Source organism: Dryobates pubescens, chromosome 15 (assembly GCF_014839835.1).
Source record: "Dryobates pubescens isolate bDryPub1 chromosome 15, bDryPub1.pri, whole genome shotgun sequence".
In the NCBI taxonomy this organism is placed as follows: Eukaryota; Metazoa; Chordata; class Aves; order Piciformes; family Picidae; genus Dryobates; species Dryobates pubescens.
Window position 1 is genome coordinate 14,814,695 of NC_071626.1, and position 15,813 is coordinate 14,830,507.

Here is a 15,813-nt window from a genome sequence, read left to right on the forward strand (position 1 = left end):
GCTACCAAGAACTGCCCATTGTGAAACTCATCTCTCTGTTGCTTAAGTGTCTTCATTGCTCTCACCGATATCCACAGTGGAAGAAAAAGAAGTGGAAGAGAGAGTGACAGACAGACTGTGAGGTGAAAAAGGGAATGCAAAGAGCCAGGAAAGTAGTTGGGCATGAAGAAGAAATGGGAGGAGGAAGGCAGGACAAAGAACTGACCAGAGAAAGCATGTGTATACTGGGAGAGGGTACTGCCATCAGCAGATCAGTGGGAAACCAAGGAGGACAGAGGGACTAAAGACTGAAGCGTTAAATGGGGCAGAGAGCAAGATACAAAGATACATTGAACTATCACTTAAGGGAGAACTGCTCAAAACAGGTGGGAAGACAATGGAGACAGGTCCTGAACAGGAAATTTTTGTGCTCTGACTGGGAGAAAATAAATATCATTTTGGACAAGGAGCACCAGTTGAAGGGAATGTTCAAGAGAAGTATTAGAACTGAGCACAGAGTGGGAAGAGGTTCCAGTTTAAGCAGCAAGTATGAAAAAAGGGGGGGAAAAAAAAGTAAAATCTGGAGCTGGATGAGGGAATGGAAGATGACAAGAAGGAAAAGCTAAGAAATAGAAAGATGACTAACATCAAATAGATGAAGAGAATAGGGAAGGAGCCTTGTGCTCACTGAAAGATGCTTTGTTCCCCCAGCACTGACCCTCCATAAAGGACAACAACATCCTCCAGTACCTCATAAAGCAACTATCTCCATCAGGAACCTAAAAATTCCAACTCTATTAATGAATTACACTGCCATTTGAGGTGATTTCTAATTATTTGTTTCTTTTTAATTTTGCTGAAAACAGGATTTACGAAGTTGCACGTTTCCTTTTAAGAGCTCAATAGTCAGAGAGGCACTCTCTCAAAATCTGGAAAGCATCAGCATGAAGGTTGCTTACAGCAACACAAGTGCAATAGACTATGAAAAATGTGCATTAAGCATCTTGCTCACTTGCCATTCACTGTTACTCAGTACTACTTCCCCAAATCTCCTCCATTAAAATGCAGTTAGAAACATGGATAGAACATTTGTTCTCTTCACTGCCATTTGCCCAAAGATCCATCTAAAAAACAGCAAGGGAACTATTTTGATTACTTCCCAAAATCACCAGGATCCTGAATCAGCATCACATTTAGAACATTCTCTTACAGAATTCTTGAGCAGAGAAACAGAAGGCTAAACAAAAAGAACTAAATAGTAGAATACATCCCTGTAGTATTGATTAATCATTTTCCCAGACTGGTACAGTATGGTCTATGACCATCTGTGCATGTAGCTCTTCAGCCTCTTCTTTCAGTTCCAATACGTGCCTGCTGTAAAGCAGAAATCTCATCCTGCAAAGCATTCCCCCTAAAACCTCTTCCTCCCCACTATTATCTCACACTTACACCATGGCAAACAGAACTCCTGCTCCAAGAAAATTATTTGGAGAGTGACTCAACCTTAAGGAAAAAAAACCCCAAACTACTTCTTCCAGCTGACAGATAGGCTCTCTGAAGCCAGAGTTTCAGAACTCAGTCTCCTACTCCCTACCAGCTGGAAGGAGGGTGCACAGCCTGGGAGTGCAGGGAGCAAGAACCATGTGCAGCTCCCCAACCCACCAAACCCTTGGGCTGCCTACCAGGAGCCCACAGCTCCAGCATGACAGGCAGGCACGAACCAAAGTGGGTTTATCAGTTCCATCCAGAGCTTTGACAGGATTGCCACAGAACATTAAGTGGATCACATCAGTATTTTTTGACAAAATTAGTTCCCAATGAGGAAATTTCTGATTCACTCTGAAATACACACTTTCATGATTGCAATGCAGTAAATTGAACCAAGTTGGCATTTTAGTGACACAAAAATATTTCAAACCCATGTTACCCATGTCCATCCATTATCTTTTGACCTGTTTTTTCAGCTGAGAATCTAAATAAATGTCACAACAGTGGCCACCTAGAAATCCACGCTACTGAATTATGGAACCTGTTCCTAAACTGCAACTGCTGAGACTTTCCATTTTAAGTTACTTAGAATGATTGCCCATTGGAATGGGCTGCCTGGGGAGGTGGTGGAGTCACCGTCATTGGAGGTTTTCAGGAGAAGACTTGATGGGGTGCTTGGTGCCGTGGGTTAGTTGTTTAGGTGGTGTTGGATTGGTTGATGGGTTGGACGCGATGATCTTGAAGGTCTCTTCCAACCTGGTTTATTCTATGTATGTATTCTATGTATATACCCAAGGTTTGTAGATCAAGAAAGGTTTAGGTTTTTGTAACAGCTTGAAAGTTGATTCAGCAAACAACTTTCAAAAGCAAAGAGCATGGCCTGTACAATACTACAGAACAGCACAGCAGTCGCCAGTACAGACTGCAAAACGTATTCAGTGCATAGCTTAGTAACATACCAGAGAAAGTAATTGTGCATCCCAGATCAGGTAAGTAGTGTTTCGAGAAGACACCAAAACACTTGCACTTGCTCAGCTTTGCAAATGTGAAGTCCCAAGGAAAGATATATTGTTTCAGATTCCAAAAATTCCGAGTCATGCAACTTAGACCAAACAGAACTATAGCACTTTGTTTCCTCATTTCTTGTACTCACATAAACGATTTCTATGGGCAGTAAGTATTCGTAACAACAATGCTGATATATATTTAGTACAGCAGCCACAAGCATTTAAGCAATGTATAATAAATCATTTATTTTTGTAAATCAGGTCACTCCCAATTCAGTAAGAAGTTCAGGGCTACATCCCTAAGTAACTGTTACATCACTTTTCTAACATTGGAGCAGAAACTGGCATAGTGTCAGTAAGTTAAAAATGCTTCCTTACACCAGTGTGCTTTCCAATATTTTACAGCAATAAAAAGACTGGAAAGACCGAGGCTCATTTAAAAAACAACAACAACAAAATCAATATAAAGGTATTCTCTGAAAGTGGGGAGGCTAGACAGCTCTCAATATCTAGTATGACACTTCTCAAAAGCAGTAGTTGTTTCTGGGTTTTCCTCTATCTAGCACTGCACTTCAGCTCACTAGCCCAGTGGGAAGTAAGCAAATTATGGAAAAGTCCTCAACAGCTAAGCAGAGAACTGGGTACAATAGCAAGAATATTCTGAGTAGCATGGATTTAAAAATATCACTTCAAAGTACTGATTTACTTACCTCAACATACACACTTTGAGAGATCACATATTTCCCCCAACCCCCACCGCTACCTAGAAGACTTAAAAAAATGCCAGCAACATGCTCACAGAATTCAATGCCTTGGGAGGGAAATAAGCTAAGATTTTTGCTAAGTAACTAGTTTTGTCTTCCAACATGTTAGGTTTCCTGGTAAAAATCCAAACATGAGAGTCACATTTAGTTTCTCATCTTAGGTATGAAGGACAAATGTTGAACCAAATTAGTCAGCCACTTTTAACAGCACTAACAGACAAAAATAACCTTCTCTGTGACAAAGAGAGGCTAAGATGATACTGAACATCACATCCTCTACAAACTGAAGAACATGGCTTTCAGACAAAGCTATTCTGGATTTCAGTGCATGAAGCTCTGACTGTCTTTCAGGAGAAAACATCATTTAAGAACATACATTCTTAATGGAACATATTAGTAAGACAAATGGGAGACAATTCCATTGTATTAAATCTTGATGATTTCAAGAGAATTTGAACAGAATTTCCCCATTTGTACCCTGTTACAATTCCACCAAACCCATCCCATTTAACTTGCAAAAACACTGGTTACCAGCACCCACTCACACCTTCAGAGCAATTAAGGGGTGCTTCTTTGTAAAGCACAGCAGCCTGGTTTATGTGAATACAAACCTGTTTGCTAAGAGTATACCATCACAAACCCACAGAAGATCACACCTGCTGTGCTTACTCAACAGGAGCTTCTGCACTATAATTTTTTAACGGACAGCTTCTAAACTGTGTTCAGAAGAGCACTGGTCATTTACAACGTGATGACAGACAGCAGAATCACAACCATAAAATTTTAGTTAGGATGAATATCAGTGCCCAAAGTTGTGAAGACTGACAGTGATCCACTAATGAAAGACAAAACCCACCAACCAACCAAAGCAAGCAACTTGGAAAATACAGCTTTAGACTTCAGACTTGAGGGAAATGATCAGCTCGAAAAATATCCATAGCCACTGTATCGGAACCAAACCCAAAGATCTGGATGTTTCTGTTGAAGTGCCAAAACAGTCAGCCGTCTGCTTTCCAAACACAAATGCTTTAGAAACTTAAATTAAAAACCAGTTTCAATAAATCTTTCTAATAGCTCAGCCCCACAGTCCACTCACATAATATCCTTTCTCAGATGATCACACTGCGAATGCTTTAAAGACAAGAAACCGTACTGCAGGAGGGCCAGAATTAGCATCCCTCTCTCAAGTTTTCCAACAGATCCTAAAAACAAAAGGACATTTTTCTCTCCAGGTAGTATACTCATTTTATACAAATACTAAGCTTTGGTTGATTACTTTATTAGACATGGAATAAAGTATTTTTTCGCCATTATTTTCAGATTTGTGACTTGCATTCCATTTTGTTGAGTGTCCGCCTAGGGCCTCATGAGATGGAGGAAACACACTCCAAACAATATTCTCCTCTGTCATTCATTACTTTCTACCAACAAACTTTACATCTCTTAAGAAACCACTAAGCTCTCCCTTACTTGAGGAATACTCTTAAAAAGCAGCAACCAGTATTACGTGAGGCATTCCAGATGGCCAACCACTGATTTTGTAATGGCACGTGTTCAATACCGTTTGACTTTGCAATCTAAGACTGTGCGTCTATAAAAGAAATAGATTAAATTACTCTCTTTCCAGCACATACCACAACATTTAGTCTGTGCAGTGGGTTAACCCTGGTAGGCAGCTAAGGCACAGTCAGCTGCTTGCTCACTCTCCCCTCAGTGGGATGGAGGAAGAAAACTGGAAGGACAAAAGCAAGAAAATTCCTGGGTCAAGATAAAGATAATTTAGTATGTGAAGGAAAAAACAGGGACAGTTTTTTTCCCCCCCTAGTGATGAAAAAGCAATCATTCACCACTAGCAAACATGCCCAGCTAGGATCTGAGTCATCACAATTTTGAAAAAGCTCCTCTGCTTTATATTGCAGAGCATGATGATATATGGGATGGAATATGCTTTTGGTCAGTTGGGATCAGCCATCCCCACTGTGTCCTCTCCTCAGCCTACTCACTAGGAGTGGCAGTAGGAAAGAGGGAAGGCCTTGACCCTGTGCTAGCACTGCTCAGCAATAGCTAAAACACTGTTGTGTTGTCAGCACTGTTTTGGTCACCAGTCTGAAACACAGCACTGTATGAGCTGCTGTGAAGAAAATTAAATTCCACTCAAACCAGACCCCAGTACAGTCTGCTGCAGCATTGCTGCTCTCCTTGCTTCACTAAACACCTCCCAAAGACACATTCTTCAGTGCTTCCTAGCTGTAAAATCTATTTCATTGTACAACTCCTGTGGTGTAATAAAATTTTGTTTGCTTATTGACAGCCTAAATGAGGTCATCCAAGGTCATGTTTCTCCCCAGTGAAAACTGGCAGTTTAGTCTCTAATGTGATTTTGCCTTTCAGCAGTAGGACAGGAAGGCCCTGATCAAAGTATTTGCCAAGTATGTATCAAGTAAATTTACTTGAAAGGGCACCACCATTTACTTCATTCTACCAGTCTGTTCATACAATACAGAAATTTCTAACACATTCAGAGAGGTTAAGCATCTGTTGGCAAAGCTTACAAATTAACTCCATTTCTGCTGAATGCTTGATATAACATGAGATTATTTTTTTTTTTTTAATTACAACAAGCTAATAATGTTAAAACAGGAATGGAACTAAAAGAAACCCCATGCAGTGCTACAGGCTGGGGTCAGAGTGGCTGGAGAGCAGTCAGGCTGAGAGGGACCTGGTGGCGCTGGTTGATGGTAGGCTGAACATGAGCCTGCAGTGTGCCCAGGCAGCCAGGAGGGCCAATGGCATCCTGGCCTGCATCAAGAACAGTGTGGCCAGCAGGAGCAGGGAGGTCATTCTCCCCCTGTACACTGCACTGGTTAGGCCACACCTTGAGTCCTGTGTCTAGTTCTGGGCCCCTCAGTTTAGGAAGGATGTTGACTTGCTGGAGTGTGTCCAGAGAAGGGCAGCAAAGTTGGTGAGGGGCTTGGAACACAAGCCCTGTGAGGAGAGACTGAGGGAGCTGGGGTTGCTTAGCCTGGAGGAGACTCAGGGGTGACGTTATTGCTCTCTACAACTACCTTAAGGGAGGTTGTAGATGGGCAGAGGTTGGTCTTTTCTCCCAGGCAACCAGCACCAGAACAAGAGGACACAGTCTCAGGCTGCACCAGAGCAGGTTTAGACTGGAGATTAGGAGGAAGTTCTACACAGAGAGAGTGATTGCCCATTGGAATGGGCTGCCCAGGGAGGTGGTGGAGTCACCATCACTGGAGGTGTTCAGGAGGAGACTTTACAGGGTGCTTGGTTGCATGGTTTAGTTGATTAGGTGGTGTTGGATGATAGGTTGGACACGATGATCTTGAAGGTCTCTTCCAACCTGGTTTACTCTGTTCTATTCTATTCTACTACCTGAACATCATCTCTGAATTTTCCTTATACTTGACAGGTAAAACTGGTAGGACAGCTTAAATACCTATGGAAATCCAGTGCACAGTACTTGGTATGCACAAATGCATGACAAACTCCAGAAAGTAAGGTGCAAAACGTAATAAAAAAATAAATTAATAATTGAAAAAGGCTTCAAGCATCAGATTCAAAGCCAGACTATCTGAAGGAGCCCAGCTGTGTATGTGTGAGTTAATTTATGCTAAGAATTTAGGTAGAGTAAAAATATCTGAGTCTTCCAGCCTTCACAACTGCAAAGAAGTCCACATGATTGCTTGTCTAATTAAAAGGCAGATGTACTAATCAACAAAGGCGTGACAAGAGCAAGAAACCTGAAATAAGAGTTGTCCACACACACAGCAGTCCCAAGCCCATTTCGTTTCTGTACGTTTTAAGAATACAAACCATCCCTTTGAAAAACTCAGCCTCATTTTGAGAACCTGCATGGCCTAATACATGTATACTTATGACACATACGAAGTACACCAACACAAGATAAAGTAGAAAAGAACTTTTTCTGGCCCAAATTCACGCCAGTCTATAGTAATCAATCTCATAGGTGAAATTCCTAAATTACAGAAGCTAGCAAACACTGTAACAGTCCTTGCAATTGGGAATAGGGATTTGTTTCCTTATCCCAAGCCCATGGCAGTCCCAAAGAGGTTCAAGAGATGCTTGATACAGGTGCTCAAAGAACATCTCTCCCAATTCTCAAAGAAAAAAATAATAATTAAAAAAATCATACAACTAGAAGCAACCTCCAAAAATGCTTAAATCTTGTCCTATACCATGTTCCTGTAATGTTTACACTCATAGAAAGCTGTTTATGCTCACTGCCTGGAACAATTCCAGTTAATTTTAAACTTCCTCATTGTCTTCTGTCTCTTATACTAAGTTGAACTTATCCTATAGAGGTCTTTAATGACTTCTAATTTAATAATCTCCTATTGAGATATTTAATGGGCTTCTTCCCATACCTCTGGATCAGTTGTTAATCCTCATTCTCCTTTAATTATTAACCCTTCCCAACAGTTAGCTGTGTCTCTCCTTCTGTTCATTTGTTTCTCTTCTCTCCCTGCTTGCATCTTCAATCACATAATTTTGGAAAACAAATAAAAATAAGTAAGAATCCTAATCCACAACTCAATCATTTAAGGATCCCACAAAATAATGTTCTGTTCAGGCTCCATGCATTCTCTCAAAAATCTCATCAGTAAATGTAAATCTATGCTTCTATGCTGACACACTAGTATTGACTTCCCATTCAAGAGTATCCCTTTTTGACCAAAACCAAGTTTCAGCATCAACAATCACTCAGACTTTTACCAGCAGCAGACTTTTACCTCCCTCTCCCAAAAAAAGCTCTTCTTTAATTAGCAGTTTTGTCACTATCCACACCACAGTCATTTAGATCCCTACCCCAAACAAGCTTAGTACTAATGGGCTGCCCAGGGAGGTGATGGAGTCACCATCACTGGAGGTGTTTTGGAAGAGACCGGATGGGGTGCTTGGTGCCATGGTTTAGTTGATTAGATAGTGTTGGATGATAGGTTGGACTCGATGATCTTGAAGGTGTCTTCCAACCTGGTTTATTCTATTCTAACTAAATTTTCCCTACATTCCACCCACCCACAGTTTGGATAAACCTCATCCATTTGTTCTGCATGGTAACTGACAATCTCAGGTGGACTTCTGCTCTCTTGCACTTGTATTATTTCAACATACTCCTCTGCCCTAGAACAAAACAAAACCCATACAGACTTATCCTGATTTCATCTAAGCAGAATGCTTTTCCAAAGGACATTCACCTTGCTAGGTGAACCATGCCACTAAGGGAAGAGAAGCATACACATTTCAAACATTTATCTCTCTACATTATAAGGCTAAACTTGGGACTGCTTCAGACAATGATCAAAAATAAATTAGGAGGTTGGCTTTCCATTACCAATTTAATTCCAGTCACTCCAGGTTAAGTCAGTTTAAGAAGTGTAATTGCATTCCCAGATAAAAATAAACAAAGACTTTAGTATCTGACAAGATTTCTCACCTCTGGAAGTGGGTCTCTGGTTAGAGGTAGAAACTGAATATATTATCATGATATTGAATATTATTTCTTTCAGAAGTAGAAATTAACTGAAAGCTGGTAACTTTTGGGTTTGGGGAAGCTTGTTACTACACTGCAACTCTTAAGAGCATCTCTCTTCTCCCACCTACTCTCTCAGTCATAGGACTCATTTTATCCTTACTTTAACAGTCAGCCCAAATGGGGACTAGGACAGAGGGAGGTCCTAAGGGCAGGTACTATGTATTTTCACAGGGAAACTCCTTACTTCAACCCACTACATCTGAAGATATCCTGCATATTTGAAAACCCTCAACTATCATCATGACTACATGAGCAAATGGCTCAGTTAATAGGCACAAGTGCGACGCAACAGGTCTGTTTTCAAAGGTTTCGAAGGAAGACCGAGACATCTGTGATGCTTCTCCATCCACTGAGAGAACAAAGGCTATGTACTAAGCAAGCAACACCAGTATTCCCTGAAATCTGCTGGGTGGTATCTGCTGTGAGTATATTTCCATTTTTTTTTAATTTAGAATAACAATTTCAACCAAAAATGGGTCTTCCCTAGCAGAATGTAATCAGCTTCCACCTTCCTGTACAGTGTGTGAAGCTGAATCCTGCCAACTTGAGCTTCCAGCTAGTGATCTCATACGTGTAGCTCACGCCTCCCTCCATCTGCAGGCATCTGCCTGTTCCTTTATGTAAGTGCATCTACAGACACAGCTATACCAGATTTGAGACTAAAGGGACTTGGCACCTTCCCTCCACCACTAGCTTGTCTCCTACTCTTCTCTAGGCACCACTTTTTTTTTTTTATAATTACCACAGCACAAGACTACAAATTTTGCTGAAGCTGTACTCTCAGTGTGCCACATTTAGCAAGCTGGAAACAAGCTGCAAGGCTAGACTGCTAAGGCAAATGGTGTTTAGACTCCAGTAGAGAGATGAAGACATGAGTAAGAGCCTCCCCCTGACTACTCTCAGCTTGAACCAGATTTGCCTTCCAAAGGCAGGCAAGAGCATCTAGATTCAGTGCTGGAAAAAAATCCTAGCACTCTGCTGCCCATCACTACTACAGCTAAGTGCTACAATTCCCTCATCAAATGAGTGTCCTCAAGCTAGAAAGTTAACTCTTGGTAAAGACATGGCAACAGACAAACTGGCATTCTTGAGCCAACTCTCTGGTTCATTCTTGAACCAAGCTCCTAATGTGCATGATTGATACCACAGAACCACAACATTCACCATAAATTCCCCAGAGTTCAAGGCTAGACGTGAGAAGGAATACTAGTCCAGGAAACTGTTCTCCCAAATGGTTTTGAGTTTACCAAGCTAATCTGAAGTCTTTCTCTAAGTTTAAGTGCCAATCTTTAGATGTAGCTTTAACAAACAGTATAAATAAATATACCAAAAAAGAAACAACTGCCCTTTAATGTGTTGTTCCCACAGTAAGTCTTATAATCTCTTTTCTTTGATGGGGTAAGAGGTGGCAGAGGAAGGGAGAGGACATGTTTCCAGTGTCCAGCACTACCTAGTTAAGGTTTTCGTCTCTTTGATGGTAACTAAGTATCCACAGGCAGTCACAGCCCAAAAAGCCCTGGTTTGACAAGCACAGCGGCTGTGCTACCCATTTCTCACTTTCTTAGAAACCACAGCTCTGCTTCTAAGGCACAAGTATGCACTGCCTTGCAAAACAGAGCCTAGACTATGGCTTGTCAGTAATTTCATGTATCACAGTTCGTGAGTGTAGCGCTCCACAGCACACAGCAAAGCTCTTCAGTTAGGCAGGATTTTATCGGGCAAGAGTTGCCATAACAGACAATTAAATAGCCAAAAAAGGAAAAACCAAACCCCCAAAACCCCCCAGCTTCCCTTCCATCATTCCAGGAATCACTGTAATAATATAACAATTGATAAACACTCGGTTTTGAGCAGCTTGTAGGCAACGCTTCTTGCCAGTTCTCTACACAGGTCCTGGCAGCATCAGGGTCCCAACACAAAACACTCACCACTGTGAGTGGGGAGGAAAAGAAAACAAACCCCAAGTCAAAACCCAAATCACCACGTGATTCTGCACAGCCCTCCTTAGCTGCAAGCAGTTGGAACTTGCTCTAAAGTGCTCACTGCTGCTAGTAACTTTGACAACATGGAAAACACTTATTTTCCCCCATTTTGGCCTGTTAAACTAATAAATATTTTTATCTAATATAAGAAGCAGAGAGTCCTGCCCTCCAACCATTACAAAACTGAAGACTACTACTTATCAGAAAAAGCTGATTGGAAAAAATTTCTTGAGTTATTATCATAGTTATAAAACTTGTGAAAGTTTTGCATTCTGTATTACTGCCATCATAGACACCTTTGTGTTGATTCTGTAGAAAACTTTCAACATATCAAAACTACTGCATGTGGCAGAGCACAAGGAATGATCGTGAAACCTCTCTGACCTATACACAGGTACTTTTTCATTGCCTAAATTACCTTTTATATACAGAGGGAGAGAGATACAGGAAACATTGAGCTTATGAGTATGTGAATAGAAACTGACTCACCACAGTCCGTTGCTTATTGGGTAGGAAGACTCTAACAATAGGTTTCTGTGGAGACTTAGGGTTATTCCGTGACATATCAGCAGGGTTTTGATAAACTGAAAGGGATGAAGGTGCTACAGAGAGGCTAGAGGAGGAAGATGATGCCACTGTGTCTGTTGAAGCTGAACTGGAGACAGAGAAATCTATTCCATTCCCCATGGATTCCAGTAACTGCTGTTCTCTCTGCTGTAGAGCATCTAGTTTGCTGGTGTACTCTTCATAGGCCTGTGAAGGACAAAGCCAGAAATGTAAATGCAGAATAAACACAAACCAAAACACATTCTAAACTAATTCAAAGTTCCCAGGAACGGGAACAAGATGGTCTGGTCACATTTTTCAGTAAGACACAAAGAAGAAATTGCTTTCAATTACTTACGTTAAACCTTTTGAACAAACAACCAAGTTTTTTAATAGATTAAATGAGTAAGTGGATAAGAGAAATCTGAAGTCAGAGTTTCAAAGCACCTGCACTACACAGTCTTGCTTTGAAGACGACAGCAATCTTTAACAAATGTTGTCAGCTGCCTTGCCAAATTACTGTGCTAGTTAAATTTACCATTCTGTTGGAATGACAGCTAAATACATCCAATGCAATAATTGGAAGAAAGCTGAAATCTGCTTTTTACCATCTGCATCTGACAGCTCACCTAGCTCATTGTTCACCATCCTTCACCTCTGGCACTATCCTTTCAAATCAGATAGTACAAAAAACTATTTCAGTTAGAACACAACTAAGTTTGCCCTGCTACAAAGGCAGCCATAAACATGTGAAAGTGATCCTTGGAAAGAATTTTTTAACATCTGCAGGATATTAATTTGATTTTCCAAGTTTATGTAAAAATTGATTACACACTGACCAAGTGTCTTTAGCAAATAAAAAAATGTCAGTAAATCTGGCCATTAAGTTTTTACCAAATGAAGTCAAGTGAAGCGTTGTTGGCAAGCTGTGTAATACAAATCTATAATTGGTATATACTGCTGTTGAAAGTGTATTTCCATCAACTTTGTCTTCATAACAGGAAAGTTTTGATTTTCTTCTAGGTATCAGAATTATTTCCTCAGCATATAACTTAGAACAGAGTAGCTTAAAATATCTGAATCAGTTAAGGAATGTGCATTTTGTGCTACACAAGTACATGGGTGTTAACCAAGGATGTGTTAGACCTTTACAGTCAAGAAGAAACAAAGATCAAACAAATCTAACATCTAAGCAGAAGGGAACAGAATTTTCTGCTCAGCTCTCCAGCAAGACCAAGATCTATGTCAAGCTGCATAAATTTTCAGTGTCACAAAATAGATTTGTTAGGAAAAATTTCCTTTTTAAAAAAATTAACCTTTAAAAATGCTTTTCCTCAAGTGTTGCATGCATAACATGTTATTGATTGAAGTTAGAGGAGAATTAAACTGACCCAAAAGTCTGCAGGGTCTACATGTGAAAAAAATAAATAACTTTAAAGAGAAAAAAATAAAAGCACTCAAGTCTTGCTGCCACAAATACTACATTTCACTATGAATGTATTTCTCCAGGTTATATGTGTGAGTAAACAGTGGATGGCCCTTCCCTATTTATGAAGGCTTGGCATGTCCCAGGATGGACCCACGTTCAAAATTTGTGTCATCATCCCAACAGTGTTAATAAAGAGAATGATAACTGGAGAGTGAGGACCAAGAAAGAAAAAGGATTCAAAAGACTGGTGGTGAACAACACATTTTTCAAATCTAAATCTTTATGGGTTTCATCTTTAATGAATGGATACAAGTTGCAGGAAACCGAGAACTACTTACTATTTCTTTTAAAAACTCAAAGTGTCCCGTGCTTCCCAAATAGACAACAAACTTGGCAGACTTAACATTAAAACATTTTCACCCTATCCCAAATCTGCTATCAAAAGCAAATGGGAAGGTTACCCAATCATAAATGCTGCCAGTTTTTGGCCGTGGATGTACAGCAGTACAAGTGACTCCCTCCTACTTCCAGAATCACCTTTTAATGTAAATTCCAGCTTCATGTGTCAAGAACTATTTTCAGTAAACAAAAATTAAGAATCATAAACTGTTACCATTTCACCAATACTTTTCTAAATACTTACTTCCCTTTCTCATGAACATTGCAAAATACTGTTTGAACGCATGCAACATCACACTGCTTCCGGATACTCGTGGGCTCGGTTCCTCCGCAAAATTACACACGGCTTTTGAAATACTCAGTCCTACAGTGTTTACACTGGCTGCTTAATCTGACAGTACTGCAAACTCCATGTCAAATGTTTTATCTTAAGAGAATAAACAACAAGCATGGAAAGCTGGGAGCTGCTGCTGGCTTTCAGTACTACACCATTAAACTTGGCACGACAAGGTTCTCTAGGCTTTATGGAGACAAAAGCCCTCAAGTATTACACTGTTAATGTCATCGTAGAAGATCCTATAAGAAGATGTAATGGAACTAGAAAGCCATCAGTGGAATTTAAAAGCATATTTCTAAAAAAGCAGCAATTTTTTTCTAATATAGAAGGCGCAACAGAACATGCAGCAGAAACCCTATAGCTCCAATGGAGTCTCATCTTCACAGAAATAAGTACTTCGGGGAAATTTTGGTTTAGCTGCTGACTCGCACCCGTAGACCTTACACGGTCAACACCACCAAGCCAAAGCAGAATTATCCCACAGAGTTCAGCTGAAATAGAACTACAATGGCAAAACCTACCTATGGCTAGTATTTCTAGTTAAAAGAAAGATGATGCTGCAGAATTAGCCTGTCTACAACAGAGACCTGCAGCGGCATGGCCAAACAAGCACTGATAGCAACACAAACCTTCAAGTCAGTCAAGGCCATCTGGGCCATAAGACTGATTTCTATGGTTTTGGGTTTTTGAATTTTTTTAAAAAAAATCTCCAACCCCCCAAAACCCCACAAAATATTAAAATTACATTTGTGCAGCACCTACAGCATGGATCAGCTTAAGCTGGACATTCAAGCAATTCATTAAGTTAAGGATTTAAATGGTATTTCCAAGGAAGTGTTTATAAAAAAAAAGTGGAATGAAATCCATTCAGTTTACATATTTCCATTAAGAAGCAAGCAATGTCCTACAAGAAAACTTAAATCTCTCTTTCAGCTCGATACAGAATCACAGGAGAAAAAAGAAGCGGGGCTGGGTGTGTGTGGGGAAAGTTGGAAGCTATCTCTGCAAATCATACAGATAGTTGATTAATAGTGAGGTAGTTTTTCAAGTTGAATGCCATTGCTCGGAGCCTTGCAAAAGCAAGTTTTCAAAGTCTTGAAGGATGAAGACTCCGTAGTCTCTGGGCAAGTAGTTCCCAGGCTCAACAACCACTCTCATGATGAAGAGTTTTCTCTTATGAAATTCACTTGAGGCCATCTGTTACACTGCCTCTTCCCTTTTTGCTGTTCATGTTTGTACAAAGCCTGGCCCTCTCTTAGGTTACAAGAGCCTGCAAATTTCTCCTGAGTCTTTTTTTCCCCACACTGAACACCTCAATGCAGCAACACTAGCAGTCAGTAGACGAGTCCCACTTCATGCTAGCTACATTCTTGCTAATGCAGCCCCGTGTTGATGTTACAAGCATGGAATACTGATAGCTCAGCTGGTTACGCACCAGCACTCCCCAGTACTTCTCCTGCATAGACACTACCCAGTCACTATTAACATCGTATTTTTAAGTTTGCTTTCTTGAGCCACAGCCAGGCTGTACATTCTAGTAATAACATCCAAGGAAGCAAAAAGCAACAAATGATGTATTTTTCAAACAAATTAACCCAGGACAAAACTAAGTTGCCAAACATGGTTCCCTCTTCCTGCCCCCTACCACATCTGGTTATGAACGTAGTCTAAACTCCCACAGACCAACTGGTTTGAATCTAAATTTAATTGAGAATGGTAAATCAAATTTAGACTCTTAAAAGCCTAAACTATAGTTACCTGGTCTTTGAGATTGTGTTTCTATTTAAAAGATGTCTGACCTTTTAGACTGTTGATCAAATGCAAATCCCACTAAGTTAAATGGGAGCTGAAGATAGACGGTTACATACGTCAGGATTTCTTCATTTAGTAAGACTCCTAAATATGCATTTAGTCTAACTTTAGACACTCCAGTTTTGGTCCAACATATTTGATCAGCATCTGTTAGGAGTCTGGTAAAAATAAACCTGAATTTCCCCAAAGAACCATGACGTTTCCCAGTGCTTTACCCAGAGTTAGCGTTTTCCTGGAATCCCACAAGCAGTCTGAACAACCTGAGACTCAGCACCAAGATCCATTTCAGACTCTATCTGCCTGCTATTGCAGTCAGCATACTTTAGATTAGCAAAGAGGTAATCATCTTTAATTCATTAATTTGACCTCCTGTGTGGATTCTTCAGATATATAGGAATAAGGAATGAAACACTCTAAGATTTGAGAGCCAAACTATCAAAAATGGCCACAGCAAGGCCTCTGAATAAAATTCACAGGAAAAGGGGGGAAAAAAGC

General features: G+C 40.3%; 1 protein-coding gene across 2 annotated transcripts in view; it reads right to left on the reverse strand.

Moving 5' to 3' along the window:
• The window catches only part of BRAF (B-Raf proto-oncogene, serine/threonine kinase), a 76,314-nt gene that overhangs the window by 39,679 nt on the left and 20,822 nt on the right, over positions 1-15,813 (reverse strand). For both annotated transcript variants that reach the window (XM_054168104.1, XM_054168105.1), the window contains exon 3: positions 11,285-11,548. In XM_054168104.1, the coding sequence (XP_054024079.1) occupies positions 11,285-11,548 (264 nt within the window). The remainder of the gene's footprint in view (positions 1-11,284; positions 11,549-15,813) is intronic.